This window comes from Acomys minous (assembly GCF_964271855.1).
Source record: "Acomys minous genome assembly, chromosome: 19".
Taxonomy (NCBI): domain Eukaryota; kingdom Metazoa; phylum Chordata; class Mammalia; order Rodentia; family Muridae; genus Acomys; species Acomys minous.
In genome coordinates this window covers 8,734,781-8,749,105 of record NC_140499.1, presented here as the reverse complement: position 1 = coordinate 8,749,105, position 14,325 = coordinate 8,734,781, and the positions used below count along the sequence as shown (strand labels likewise).

The following is a 14,325-nucleotide window of genomic DNA, read 5'->3' as shown; positions in this document are numbered from 1 at the left end:
ACTGTTAAGATATTTTATAGGGAAATGTTGTATGTGTCATCATATAGTTTAAAATTTCAACCGAAAAGCAGAGGATACGACAGGTATTTTGATGGGTGAATAAATAAGTCACATCAGCATGGATTTTGTTTCCTTGTTTGCTTGGTTGGTTGGTTTTGCCCTAAGTGACTCTGCCTATTTCCCAATATAGGCTCTCTGTTTGTTTTCTGGAATTATGAGATTCTAAATCTCTGCATAAAGAATAAATAATTATCCCAGACCCCAATTCTCTAATGAACCTCCAGATCAGTGTTACTATCAACAAAGTATCACAGCCTTCCTAGGGACCCTGGACGTTCTTGGCCACTGATGCTGGAGCAAAGCCCCACTGGGGACTTAGTACATATGCAGCTCTTAGAGCCCTCCAGCCCCGCCCCCAAGTCCTTCTATTGGCTCAGGATCTCACTTAGGTATCTGGACTCCACAGCTCTCTTCTTTTTACTAGGGTTAGGTGGCCTTTATGTATGCTGGTTCTGTCAGCAACTTTATTCCCTGAAAGGACTGCAGAACACGTGCAGAGTTGTTCATTCTCCGCCCCTTCTCTCCCTCTCTTTCTCACTCCCAAATATACATATGTGCACTCATGTTACATATATTATGCATTATTTCAAGTGAAGAATGTACACATATTTACACATAAGAATTTCTACAGACATACTGAATAATTGTCATATAATGTATGGGCTTATACAAGGGTTTGAAAGACTTTCTAAAATGTAGTGACATCTATAACTCAGAAAATAAAATAAAAGCTAAAATGGGGTTTCCTTTCCTGGGTGAGTGGTTTATCCCCAAGTCATCGCCCCCTCAAGCATTTCCAAGGATCAGGATTTCCTTGTTTACAGGAAGTAGTTAGCCTCAGCAGCGAGGACCAAGTGGGGTAGGGGGTGCTGGGCTCTAACACCCTTTCCATCATAGTAGTGTGGACACTGATGTGAGGGGCAGCACAAACACAGCTCTAGAGCCCAACGCTAAGGGTGCTTCCCGAGTGCCTAGCTTCTCCTTTATATGGCTTATCGTGTTTATTCCTGGCACTAATTTTCTACTGATGCTATAAAAAGTCCCTACCAACTCAGTGGCTTAAACAATGCAACCCAATCTGTCTTACAGGGCTGGAGGCTTCCTCTGAGTCTGTGACGACTAAAATCAATGTTAGCAGGCTGCACACTTCCTGGAAACTGTAGAAGAAAACTTCGGGTCGATTGTTGAATTCACTTCCTCCTGCTGGACTCTAAAGTTTGCTACTTGCTGAGAACTGAGGGCCTCTCAGTTGCAGAGGCTGGCATGCTCATTGGCTACAGATGTTATTCCTCCGTCTTCACAGCCAACAATGGCAGCTCATGTCCTTGTCACATTGCTTCCTCAGACACCAGCAAGTTCTTCACTTTCAGGAATGCACCATGGTAGATTTAATGCCTCTGGGTGAGGCAAAAACGTCTCTCTCCATGTCAAGGTCCTGAGCAGACACAAGACCCGAGCAAAGTCATCTAGATAGCATGGCTGTGTATTCAGTCTGAGAAAGTTTTGTTTGTGATAGGAAGATCTTACAAAAACTATTAAGCACAGAAGTGTCCCAACTACCTCTATCCACCCATCTTAATGATAAAGAGATCGTCACAGGCAGCAGGTAGATAGTGCTAATCAAAGTAGCAAGAACTCAGAGGGCTCTCATGTAGCCCAGGCTTTGGGCCCCTAAAGGGTTTGCCTGTTCTCCAAAAACCCTGCAGTTATCCATCAATTCACACACAGGGAAATGTGTAAATGGAAGAAGCTTGTACAGAAGGCAAGTGGAAGAAAATCTTCAAGTCTTTTTTTTTTCCTAAACTTCTTCATGGGCCATTAAACACTAAGCTGGAAATTAAAAACTAATTTTTACTTGGAGTTTAAGAAATTTTGCTTAGGGAAACTGGTTTCCATGTCCATGTCTAGTTTAAAATATACTGCAGACACACGTGGAGGGACAGACTGGAAGGGAGCAGGCCCAATGAAGCAGCTCAGCAGCTAAACGCAGGTGCCACCAAGCTTGATAACTCACATGCAATTCCTGGGTCCTACATGGTGGAAAGTGAGAACCTGACTCCTGAAAATTATCTTCTGTGCACACACGCACTGTGTCAGAAGTACGTGCACAGACACACACACACAAACACACACACACTAAAAATTGTAAACCGAATAAGGAGGTAACTGACTTTAATGGGAAACAAAACGCAATGTTTATTTTGTGGCTTAGCGGTCATATGTCATCTATTGGCAGAGACAAGTAGTTACAAACGTCAGAAAACCAAGGAAGGGGTCCTCGATGGCCTCTAGTGTCCCTGTGCCTTCATTCCTTTACCTATGAAATGGCCGTGCTAGCCGGTGATAGGTGGGAATATGAGCCTGGCATGCTGTGACTGATCTGCAGGCGCCTTAAATAAGATGTAAAAGCAAAGAGATAAATAATGTGGTCTCCTTTAAGTAGAGGGCACACAGCGAATGCATTTCATCCATATCACCATCATCTCATGAGCTAGTCTTATCCAGCAGCCACTGATCAGTTTTTTATACCTTGTTACAAATATCCAAAATGGCATGGAGAGCAGGTGAGGTGATCTCCACTCTGTGGCCCGAGAATGCATGCTCAGGGAAAGTTAGCCATCGCTACTGAGGCACATATCCCAGCAGGGAGCATTTAAATGACCATTGCTAAATAAAAGAATAGATTTTTCCAGAGATGGCTGGTTGACTAAGAAACACGATTTGCCTCTATATGCTTCCAAAAGCCAGGCCAAAAGTGATTTCACATCCAACTTTGAAAATGGCCAGATACTTCTCATACTAAAGAGTTCTCAGACTGAAAGGAATTTAAAACGTGACAGATGTTTGTCTGGCACCTCCATTATTTTAGTGGAAGAAAAGGAGAACTCAAAGACTTTGGTTTTTGTTTGGGTTTTCTGTGCATTGTGAGCCATGTCCAGACTGGCACTAACTTTCCGGGGCGCCACCTACTGGTCACCCTTCCAGCTCCAATGATTCACATCCTCACACAGTCTCTGTTCATGAGGCAGCTTCGTGGTCCTTGCAGGAGGGAATTCAGCAAAGCCTGAGCCTGTGCCCTGAGATGGTGCTGTTAAGCAGGGGGTGTTTCTTCTGACAACATCATCTAGGTACATATACAGCTGCTGCCTTACCACAGTTACTGAATCTGCACACCGTTCCTGTAGTTACTAATGTAATATCCACCGTTAATGAATCATCACCACAATTGTCCTTACTACAGCTTTGTCCTGAGCTATATACTCACAGAATCATGATTCTGCGGTCATTATTGAAATGTGCATTATACAAATACATAACTAACATTTAGACATTTGCCCTCTACGCCTCTTGCATGTTGACTTTTACTTACTCTCAAGCTCTGAAGAGATGACTTCATTCACAGGTCACTAAAATAAAGCCTCGATAGCCCCTACCATATCCCAAGAGTCCTTATTTTAGCACAGTACAGACAACACAAAGCTCAGTTGATTTAATCACAGCTCAGCAGCACACACAGCATTAGAACCCACACCCAAGCCTGGCTGATTCCCCAGCGCATGGTGCCACTCATGAAGGAACAGCGGCAGAGTCCTTACCAGGTCAATACATAAGAGGCCCACTCTCAACAGGGGTATGGGTTTTTCAAATTCTGTTATCATATGCAGGGATTGGGGAGAGCTCAAAAGCACACAAGAATGACATCCATTTGAAGGTTTTATTTGGAAAAGGATCCTATCTGCGGAGACGGAGACGTTGAAATACCAGAACAGTGAAAACCGCAGGGCCCTCACTTCACTCACCAATGATTACTTAACAGTCAACACATTTGTTTCTTAATGTGCATTGTTTTGGCTGAACCATTTAAAAACTAAGCTTCAGATTGCTTGTGTCACCCCATTCCTAATGACTTCAGCAGGAGCTCTCCTTCAGAACTGAGGCATCTCCCTGTCTGGCTGCAATACTGTCATATGGTAGCAACCCAGAGTGTGCTAGCATCAGCTAAGAGTGAGCCGAAAGGCACAATCCCCCAGATTGTGTTTCATCGGGCCTTTCCTCTTCCCGTGGTCTAAGGTAACCTGCAGCAGTGCTGTCAAGTCTCGTCTGTTAGTCTAAAACTGTCTCTCTCTTTTTGTCTTTCGGACGGAGTTTTGAACACTCCAGATCCACTTTCATGATTAGATTCCCGTTAACGTGCCCTAGGTCTTGGGGGGCAGTAGCGCATTCCTTCAGTAACAGGCTGTTCAGAGGCACATGGGAAAGTTACGCAGACGAACTGAAAAGCAGCAAATGTCCTTAAAACTTCTATTGCTGAAGAAGTCGGGTCTGTTTAGCAGCCAAATGGACCAGTCATTTGCCCAGGTAAAGAGGCAGCTTGAGTCTGTGGTAACTGCATCCAGGTCACCAGCAGCATTATATGCTCATGAACATGAACAGATTCCCACCCTCCTCAAAACCAAGGCTGCGTTACCTTGTCTCCTGCCATTGTGTGTGTGTGGAGGTGTCCTCTTCACCCAGGTCCTGGTCTGAATGTGCACTTGTAGCTGACCAGGCAGAGTCCTCAGCTGGTTATACATTGTAGGAGGAGGAGGAGCAGCAACTCGGCTAAGAAGGTTAGAATTCATGAGCAGTCCAATCAATATTCCCCTTACTTCAGGAACCTGCAGTTTGAAAGCCTGTGTCCAACCAGGAAAGGAAATGTGGGCACAAGTTACAAAAACCAGAGGCCAGCACATTTTAAGGGCTGATAAGTGAGGTGGGAATGGGACTGATGAGGCCATAGGGCCTTTTGTAGAAGCCGAGGTATGCTGTGATGTGGGGAAGACCAAGACTGGAGGGCAGAGGGTGCAGTGTGATTTGCTCTGCAGAGATGTAGCCCTGTGGGGCTTGTCCTTACAGACGGGCTCTGTGGCCATACGTGATGTTACCGAAATGAGGCTGGGAAGGGGTCTGCACTGGGGTTTGAATCACAGCGTTTTCCTGAGGGTGACCTTAAGCAAGTGAATCACTCTGACTTTTCTGTGTCCTAGGTTTTTCTTCTTGTTTGTTTGTTTGTTTGTTTTTGACCTGATAAAATAGAAATAATAGCACTCATACTATTTTGTTGAGATTATAGGAGATAACATGATGTGTTTGGCACAAAAAAGTTCTCAGTAGATGGCAGTGGCACATTTTCTATTGTTATCAGTACAGTATATTTCAAGACGTCATTGCAGAGCCAGATGTGATGGCGCACATCTATAATGCTAACTCTGGGGAGACTGCCACAAGACGGCTGTTAACCGGAGGCCCCTGGATCACACAAGAGTTGCAGGCTAGCCTTGGTTACATAGAGAGACCCTGATTAGGGAGAGAGTGCATTTGGAGTAGCCTTGAGTTCCCAGTCAACTCTGCCTATGCCTTAAGCTGTTTCTAGGATCCACCTGTGACATCTGCTCCGAAAGTAATGGAGGCAAGAGGCCATAGCAAAGTTTGTGTAGCTCCATCGTGACCGGCAGCTGTGGTTACTGGGTTCCACAGAGTCCAGCGGAGGGAATGGAAGAAGCAAGAGCATATGGACAGGAACAAGAAGGTGGAGAGGAAACTGGGTTTAATTTGCCTCACATTTCCCCCGCTTCTCCTTATTTCTTCTCTCTCTCTCTCTCTCTCTCTCTCTCTCTCTCTCTCTCTCTCTCTCTCTCTCTCTCTCTCTCTCTCTCTCTCTCTCTCTCTTCCGCACACCCAGGGTATGTATGCGCATGCGTGTGTCCTCTTCTGTGTGGATGCCAGATGTTGATGTTAAGTGTCTTCCTCTACCACCCTCCATCATTATTTGAGATAGCCTCAGAGAATCTGAAAGCTGCACGTTCCAGCAGATTCCCTCCAGTGCAGGGACTATAGGTACTGCCAGACTATGCCTAGATTTTATTTTATTTTATTGATGTGTGTCGGGGACTTGAACCCAGGTCCTCTTGCTTTCACAGCAAGTACTCTTACCCACTGAGCTCTCTCTTCAGCCCCTCACTTCTGTAAGATGACAACATGTGAAACACCCGGTTTTAGGAAGCAAATAACTCAAAGCCCAAACTTCAGCGGAGCTCAGCACGGTATGCTCTAACATGTCACCTTCGCTTGCCAGGACTTTATACTGAAGAGAGAACACAACGTACAGTGTCTTAGAAGGCCCGCACTCAGTGCTAATAACAGTGGCATTAATCTTTATAGCGTTTCTTTCAGTGCCAAGAGCTGCTCAGCACTTTTCAGGCCTTGACTGGCTTAATCATCACAGAGTGCCCGGTGTGGTGGCTTTAGTAGGTAGGTGGTGTCAAAAAGGTCGCGAGATCTGCTTTAGCACCGGGCTTTCCAGCGCCCCACGCAATGCGGTGCGCGCAGGCGTACACTTACAGTCCTCCGCAGCACCACGGATGATCCTGAGAGGAGATCCCTGGCAACTGTTTTCCACGGACTTGGCTCTGCACAAAACACACTTGTGCCACGGTCGGTCAGGGATGACAGCTCCCCTGGGTTGCTTTTCTACCTTTGTTTTTTTGAAGTCTGCTTTGAAGAAGCGGCGTTTGTCTTCATCGAAACTGTGCCCGGGAGTCCCGCGACTACTGTGCTTCTCTCCAGAGGTGGCCAGAAGCCAGGGATGCGACTCCTATCCCATTGGAGGCGTGACTCATTTAGACTATGCACCAGCTGGGGGTGGGCTAAAACTCCCTGCAGGCTGAGGATGGAGGGAGCGAAAGGCGCAGGTTGATTTTGATTTGGGCACCTAAACGCAGACCACAGCCGGGATCTGACGAGGAGCTGCAAATGTAGCTTCAGGGCTCGCAAAGGAGCTTCTGTGGGATAAAGTCTGGCAGTGAAACCTGGCTTTTTGCACTTTGCCCCAGGATCACGTGCCCAGAACCTTTCAGAGAGCTCTGCTGCACAGCGAAACCAGCTCTGCTCCGGATCTGCCAGTATCAGTGCCCTGTGCTGAGGTTGCAGGCAGGCACAACCAGTCCCGGGAGCTAGGGATTGAGTCCAGACCTTGATGTTTGCAGAGCAAATGTTCTTATCCACTAGGCGGTCTCCCCAGACCTAGCTTTATACTTTTAAACCTTTCCGGTCACATCCTTACATCGTTAGTACACCAGGTTACATCGTTAGCACGCCGGGTTACATCGTTAGTTCAGAGAGGAAACGCCAAGAATTGTAAATGGCAACCTTGCCCCCCCCTTCTTCCCTTTATTAATCTTTCCTTTTAGCAAAGTGAGAGCAATTTTTTTTTCTCTGTAAGAGAAGCCTGTTGAATTCCTCTCTGACTGAGTCAGGTGCAGGGAAGGGCAAAAGGTGTGGGTGCAAACTTAGGTAAACCAAGAGGGAACACTCTTCATGGGAAGAGCTTTGTCCTGACGGTCAGGTCCCCCTGCCTGGCCTCCCTGGTCCTCTTGCCCAATTGCTCTTTCTTGATGTGGCAGTCGAGACTGATTTTACAAGTTAGGTCACATCATGAAACCTATTTGCAAGTCTCCACAGGTCTAGCTGGCACCCCTGGCCCAAGCAGGGGACTCTCACACAGTACCTTGACTTAAGAGGCCTGCTTGAGGTAGGTCTGACCACGAGGCTGTCTTTCCTACTCAAGGTTCAGCCATCTGCCTCGAATTTGTCTATTACAGTACTGGGGAGACAGACGGCAGCCATGGATATGCAGGACCTCATGGACCACGGGGAGTGGGCTGAATTCACATGAAGGGCTGTGGGAAATCGCCAGAGAGCACAGGCCTTTAGTGGCTGGCATGCAGCCTGGCTGATAGAGTGCATGCTTGGCGTGCCCAAAGCCCTGGCTGAGTCTGATGGCAGCACCTCAGAATATCCAGTGTTGTAGCACAGATTTGCATCCCTGCATCTGGGAAGCAGAAGGGGGGGAGGTTCAAAGTCATCCTCATCTACTTAGGGCCTTCCAGAACACTTAGGGTACATGAAGCCCTGTCTCAAAACAAACAAACAAACAAACACAAAACAAACAAACAAACAAACAAACCAGAATAACAACTCCAAAATAGAACAAAAAGATAATACCGTCTATTGTGTGAAGGGTGGACTGGGTAGGAGCATCAGCAGAAGAGGAAAAGCAAATTCCAAGAGCATGGTGACCCTTCACGCTTGCTTCTGGCAGCCGGCAAGGAGAAGGAGAAGTAACGAACTCAAGGTGTATTTTGGTGCACAAAGAAAAGGGTGATGCTTTTAGGAGACTGGGATGGGGGTGGCGTGGGGGCGGGTGGGAGATGACAGGTCACTTTCTTACTTGCTGACCTGGGGTAACGGGACACTCTTTACAGCCAGAGGTGCTAGAGGTTTAATCTGGAGCAGCAACCCAGAACTCCTTCCTGGGCCCCATGAAAAAGAGTCCGTCTGCACTCAGTTCTAAGAGACAACATGGAGAGCCTATGGGCACGTTGCCTTGGTTCCTGTAGTGATAGTGTCTTGGAAGACCATTGCCATAGCACGAGTGGGTACAGTTCGCCCCTCTGAGCACAAGGACCTCCAGACTGTCTTCAGTAGCCATACCCACTTTCCTCTTATACTTAGGGACTCCTAAATCACAGCTATCATCACCTTCTCCAACTGTATGGTTTTACCATCATGAGCAGGATTTGAAATGTAAGTGAACATTGTGATTCCCTCAAGATCTACCAGTGAAAAGGCAAATCTCATCTAAAGGCACCTTCACAGATGCATTTGTACGGTGCTTTGAATATAAATGCCCTCCTTCCCCGGTGGGCCCATAGGGAGGCACACAATTAGGAGGTGTGGCCTTGTTGGAGTAGCTGCGGCTTGTTTGGAGGAAGTGCGTCACTGGCGGTTGGGCTTTGAGGTCTCAGAAGCTCAAGCCAGGTCTAGTGGCTCATTTCCTGCTGCCGGCTGATCCAGATGCAGCACTTGGTTCCTCCTCCAGCACCATGTCTGCCTGCATGCTGCCACGCTTCCCGCCATGATGACACTGGGCTAGATCTGTACGCCAGCCCTAATTAAATGATTTCCTTTATAAGAGTTGCTGCGGTCATGGTGTCTCTTTGCAGCAATAAAATCCTAATTAAGACAATCTAGAACAATCTGTACACCTATGATGAACGGTGTCATACAAATTAATCATTATCATCTGTTGTGTTCCATGTTTCCACTCAGTAGCATTCCCTCAAGATTTATCCAGGCCTTGTGCGTAGTACACCATTGTATAGATATACTGCTACTGATGCATTGTCTTTGGTGTATATCTGAAATGTTCCCAGTAGTGGGCAGTTAAGAATAAACCCGCTGGGCTAGAGAGATGGCCCAGTGGCTAAGACCACTGATCTCTCTTCCAAAGGTCCTGAGTTCAATTCCCAGCATCCACATGGTGACTTGTGACCATCTGTAAAGGAATATCATTCCCTCTTCTGGTGTGCATGAAAACAGAGCACTCACATACATAATATAAAGCAAGAAATCTTTTAAAATATTTTTTAAAAGAATAAAGCTGCTATATACGTCATTAGAAAATACCTGTTAGCCTGGCGAGGTAGCTCACACCTGTAATCCCGGCACTCAGGAGGCAGAGGCAGGAGGATCTCTGTGAGTTCAAGGCCAGCCTGGTCTACAAAGTGAGTCCAAGACAACCAAGGATACACAAAGAAACCTTTCCTCAAAAAAATCCAAGAAAAAAAAAGAAGAAAATACCTTTTATGTACGTAAACATACATCTTTTTTTCTAGAAAAGCAGTTGATGAATTATATGTTGGTTTTATACTTAGTTTTTTGTCTTTGTTTTGTTTTTGTTTGTTTTTTTTTCCAGAAATTGTAGGACTGTTCCCTAGCAAATATGAATGATTTTTTTCATTTACTCAGCATCACTAAAATTTGATTTAAAAAAATTCAGCCTTTCTGAATAACATGTAGTGATACCTCATTTTTGTTTTAATTATAATTTTTAACTTCTATTATATTATTATTTTGTAGGTATGGGTATTCTATCTGCACGTACTTCTGTGCATCCCATGCGTAACTGGTGCCCTTGGATGGAGGCTAGTGATGCTGTGAGATGGGGTAGGACTGGAGTGACAGGCAGTAGTGGGCCACCATGTAGGTTCTAAGAACCGAACCTGTGTCCTCTGAAAGGGAAGCCAGTGCTCTTAACTGCTAGTCACTTCTCCAGTCCCTTGATTAGAACTTTCCAGAAAGCAGCGGTACTGAATACCCCTTCCTTTCCTTGCTATCTGTCTATCTTCTTTGGTCATTTGATTTTTTTTTAACTATTTATTTGTTTGGTGTATGCTGTGTGCCTTTCCCCACTTTGTTCATTGTTTAACTGGACTTTTGTTGTTGTTATCTGGCGTATGTTTGTTTTCTATTGAGTTCTGACAGTTCATTACACATTTTAGACACTAGTCCTTTACTGAATATATATGTAGTTTGACAAATGTTTTCTCCTAATCTTTAGTTTCATCCCCTTAATGGGAGTTCTCAGAGCAAAATGTTTTAGTTTTGATGAAATCTAATTTACTGATTTTTCTTTATGTGAATTTTGCTTTTGACATGGCATCTGAGATCTTTTTACCTGGCTTTATTTTCATCTCATTTTCCCTCTCTAATACATGTTTCTCAAAACTCTTCTGGTTTCCCATTTACTTTTACACCTGCAATTCATTCTGTGTGTCTTTTCTTTTTAACAAACCATAAGCATAAGGCCCTGTAAAGTCATTGCTCAGGCAGCACTCCTTCCTCCTTCGAGTTGCCTCTGCAGTTTTGAAGTGTGCTTTGCCTTTTGTTTTCTTTTACCTTTCTTTCTTGTTTACTTACTTAGTTGTTTGTTTGTTTCCTGTGAGGTGGTGGTACATGATTTGGTAACCTGTGCGGGTCAGAGGACAGCTCCCAAGACTCTGATCTCCCCTCCCACCATCTGAGTCCTACGGATGGAACCCAGGTCTCTCTGGCTGGATGGAAAAGCACTTTACCTCCTGATCCATCTGGTCTTGTCAGTGTATGCATGCGTGCGTGCGTGCGTGCGTGTGTGTGTGTGTGTGTGTGTGTGTGTGTGTGTGTGTGTATGTATGTATGTATGTATATATGGATGTATGTATGTATGTATTTTTGTAATAAGATCAAATCCAAGACCTTGTAGACATGAGTTTGTGGGTTTATTTTTGAGTTCTTTTGTTCTTTAACTTTGGTCTATTGTCTCTTCACCAAGATCACCAGGTCTCAATTGCTTTAGACAAATATAACAAATACTGATTTCCTTTCTGAAAAGTTTTAGTGTTGCTGCTTTTCTGAAAAACCTTTAGAATAAACTTGTTTCTATCTGTCCAAGGATTTTGATGGGAATTGAATTTCGTTTGTGCAGTAGCTTGCCATGAACCGCCATCTTTGCTATGTTGAGTTTTCCAACCAAGAAACACTTTTTTATCCAGCCGGTTCTGGTTTCTTTGATTAGTGCTTTTCACTTTTGGCAGACCAAGCCTCGTATGCATTTTGGTAGGTTTACAAGCAGTTCTGTTTTTATCCAGCAGCTGAAGATGACCTTGTGCTAACAGCAACATGAATGGGAGCCAGCCACAACTGGAGGCAGAAGCCGTAGCAGCCTGAGATCTCTCCAGAGAACTGCGGTCAGGTGGAGCTGGGACTCCTGACTGTGGCAGAAAGGAGCTCCAGGTCTGTCAATGCGAAGCCACGCTGGAGTTTATCAAGAGCTTCTAGCACACAGACACGCACTCGGTATCAGCGAGCTTCTCTCCACGGTCCACTGTGCTCCTGTACAGTCACTCCGTGGATAATTTGGGTGGCTTCTGAAGCTGTGGGATCCGGCTTCTCAGTGACTGAGGTCACAGAGTGCCTCCTGAGGAGCACTGGGTAGGATTACAATCTGATAAGGTTGAGCCATGAGGCACGAGGTTGCACAAGAGGATTAAGACAAGCCCTTTGCTGAAAATGGAGTGCATCATCTTGACAGTGACATTCCCAGTGCAGGTTTACATCTGGAGAGGAAAAGGGCCAGGGTCAAAGGTCACAGGTCATATATACTTAGGCCTGAATTGTGGCTCACTGGTATTTTAACACTCTTATTTTAGAATATTTTTTTTTATATAGAATGGATATTGTCTCCATGTCAACAACCCTCACAGCAAGTGTTAACTGTGCATAAATTCTTGACTTATCAGGGGTGAGTGGCCCCAACCACAGAGGTAGAGAAGCTCTTCCTTTCATTTTGCTTATGTTTTCTGTCTATCTTGCTTTCATATTCTGTTTTACATTTTGATGCCCGTGTGTTTGCTAGAGCTCATGAAGTGATGATGTCATCGAGACTTTGGTTGAGTTGCTCTATCGGTTGAAGTAGGGATGCTCAAGTCTACAGTTATGAACTTGCTCCTTGTTGTCGGGTAGAGACTGAAGTCCAAGTTACCGATGAGTCTGCTCCTCCTGACACCATGAAGGATGAGGTTTCTTGCTGGGTAAGCGTGGGCTCTCCAGCTCTCAGCATGGTGTTTAGGGTACCGCAGTAGCAATGGACATCATTGTCCACCAGTGATGGCCCAATGGTGATTCTTAACTCTCTGCCTAAACGCCCCTGACAGTGCCCCCAGGAGGAAGAGAGGGGATTTTTTTTTTTTACTGGAGCCAAAAGTGGAAGTCCAGCTTCCCAGTGGTTTCTGATAATGACATTGGGTGCAGCTATACTGGCTGAACACACTGTCTCCTTTTTTGTATTGTTGGCTTTGAGAATTTCATATACACATACAATGTGTTCTGATTAAGTCGGTACCTCTCATTCCTTCCCTCCAACTCCTCCCCATCCCCACTGCCACCCTTTTCTTTCCTTTCCCTACTTGATATACCCTTTTAAGATTTAAATTTATTATATTTTTATGTGTGTAAGTGTTTGGATGGCATGCGTGTATGTGTACACAGTGTCTACCTGGTACCTGTGGAGGCAGAAAGAGGACACTGAATGCCTTGGGACTAGGCGTTCAGGGTGTGGGTATTGGGAACTGAACTCAAGTCTTCTGCAAAAGCAGCCCTTGCTCTTAACTTTGAGCCATGTCTATAGTCCCAAGCACTTTGTTTTCCTTTTTAAATGTACTGAGTTACTATATGAGAACAATGGGTAGCCGCCCAGAGTCCACATCCCTGAAGAAGCTTGACGCTCTCTGCCAGCAGCCGTCCATTGCCAATAGCTCCCCCACTGCGGATGGGACTTCCTGAGCTGTGCCTGATCCATGCTGGGGTTTTGACTGGCTTGATCTTGTGTAAGACTTGTGCATCTAGTAACAGCCAGAGCTGTGTACAACAGAGCCAACAACACTAGTAAATACTGTTTCTCTATAGACAGTTGTCCCCTCTGGCTCTTACAGTCTCTCTGCTCTTTGTTTGGACATGATCCCTGAGCTTCAGGGGAGGTCTCATTTAGAGTTGAGCACTAGATAGTCTCATATGCTCTGCATGTGACCAGGTTTAGATGTCTGTATTATTATTATTATTATTATTATTATTATTATTATTATTATTAATCATTATTATTATATTTTGTTGATGCATCCTCATGAGTAGAAGTCTAGGCTTCCCTGGGCCTATGCACAGATTGGGCCCACTGTGATGTGTGTGTGTGTATATATATATATATATATATATATATATATATATATATATATATATATATTGTGTGTGTGTGTGTGTGTGTGTGTGTGTGTGTGTGTGTGTGTGTGTGTGTCAGTTGGCCAGACTAAAGCAGTTACTGTATAAACTCAAAAGCTGGTATCCTGGGTGTTATACTTAGCAAAAGAGTTCGGCCAGGGATATCTATTCTCATTTCCCAAGAATAGAAGTCCAATTCTACTTTCTAAAGACCTTTATGGAAGAAACTTAATTATCTACCAGGCAAACTCATGAACAAATAAAAGACTAAGTGGGGGGGGGGGATAAGCAGAGATGGCTCCGTGGTGAAGAGTACTTGCTACTCTTCCAGAGGCCCCGTGCACTCTGAACAGTGTCGGGGTCTAGCCTCAGCAGGACAGAGAGGGAAGGAGGAAAGAATAGACACATATGGAGGTTTTGCTCCCTCTGATGAGGGGTACCAACTGTAACAGCAACCAGGAGCTCCGTGAAGGGACTCCACCAGGCTCGAGCACAGCAAACATGGCTCTGGCCGGCCTTGCCCTTTTCTGTCCCTTCTCCCTTGCTACAAAACATTAGACTACACTCTTAATTAACACTAGTCACTAAGGTCTGTACCCTTATTTGTCCGCTTTCTCCTCCTGAGGCTAACTACCA

The 14,325-nt window shown here is 45.1% G+C and overlaps 1 protein-coding gene across 1 annotated transcript in view; it reads right to left on the bottom strand.

The window, feature by feature from the left end:
* Window positions 1-4,682, bottom strand: part of SLC2A2 (solute carrier family 2 member 2) — a 30,058-nt gene extending 25,376 nt beyond the window's left edge. The window contains exon 1 of the mRNA XM_084769736.1: window positions 4,529-4,682. Coding sequence (XP_084625862.1) covers window positions 4,529-4,543 — 15 coding nt within the window. The 5' untranslated portion in view covers window positions 4,544-4,682. The remainder of the gene's footprint in view (window positions 1-4,528) is intronic.
* Window positions 4,683-14,325: the final 9,643 nt, after the last annotated feature.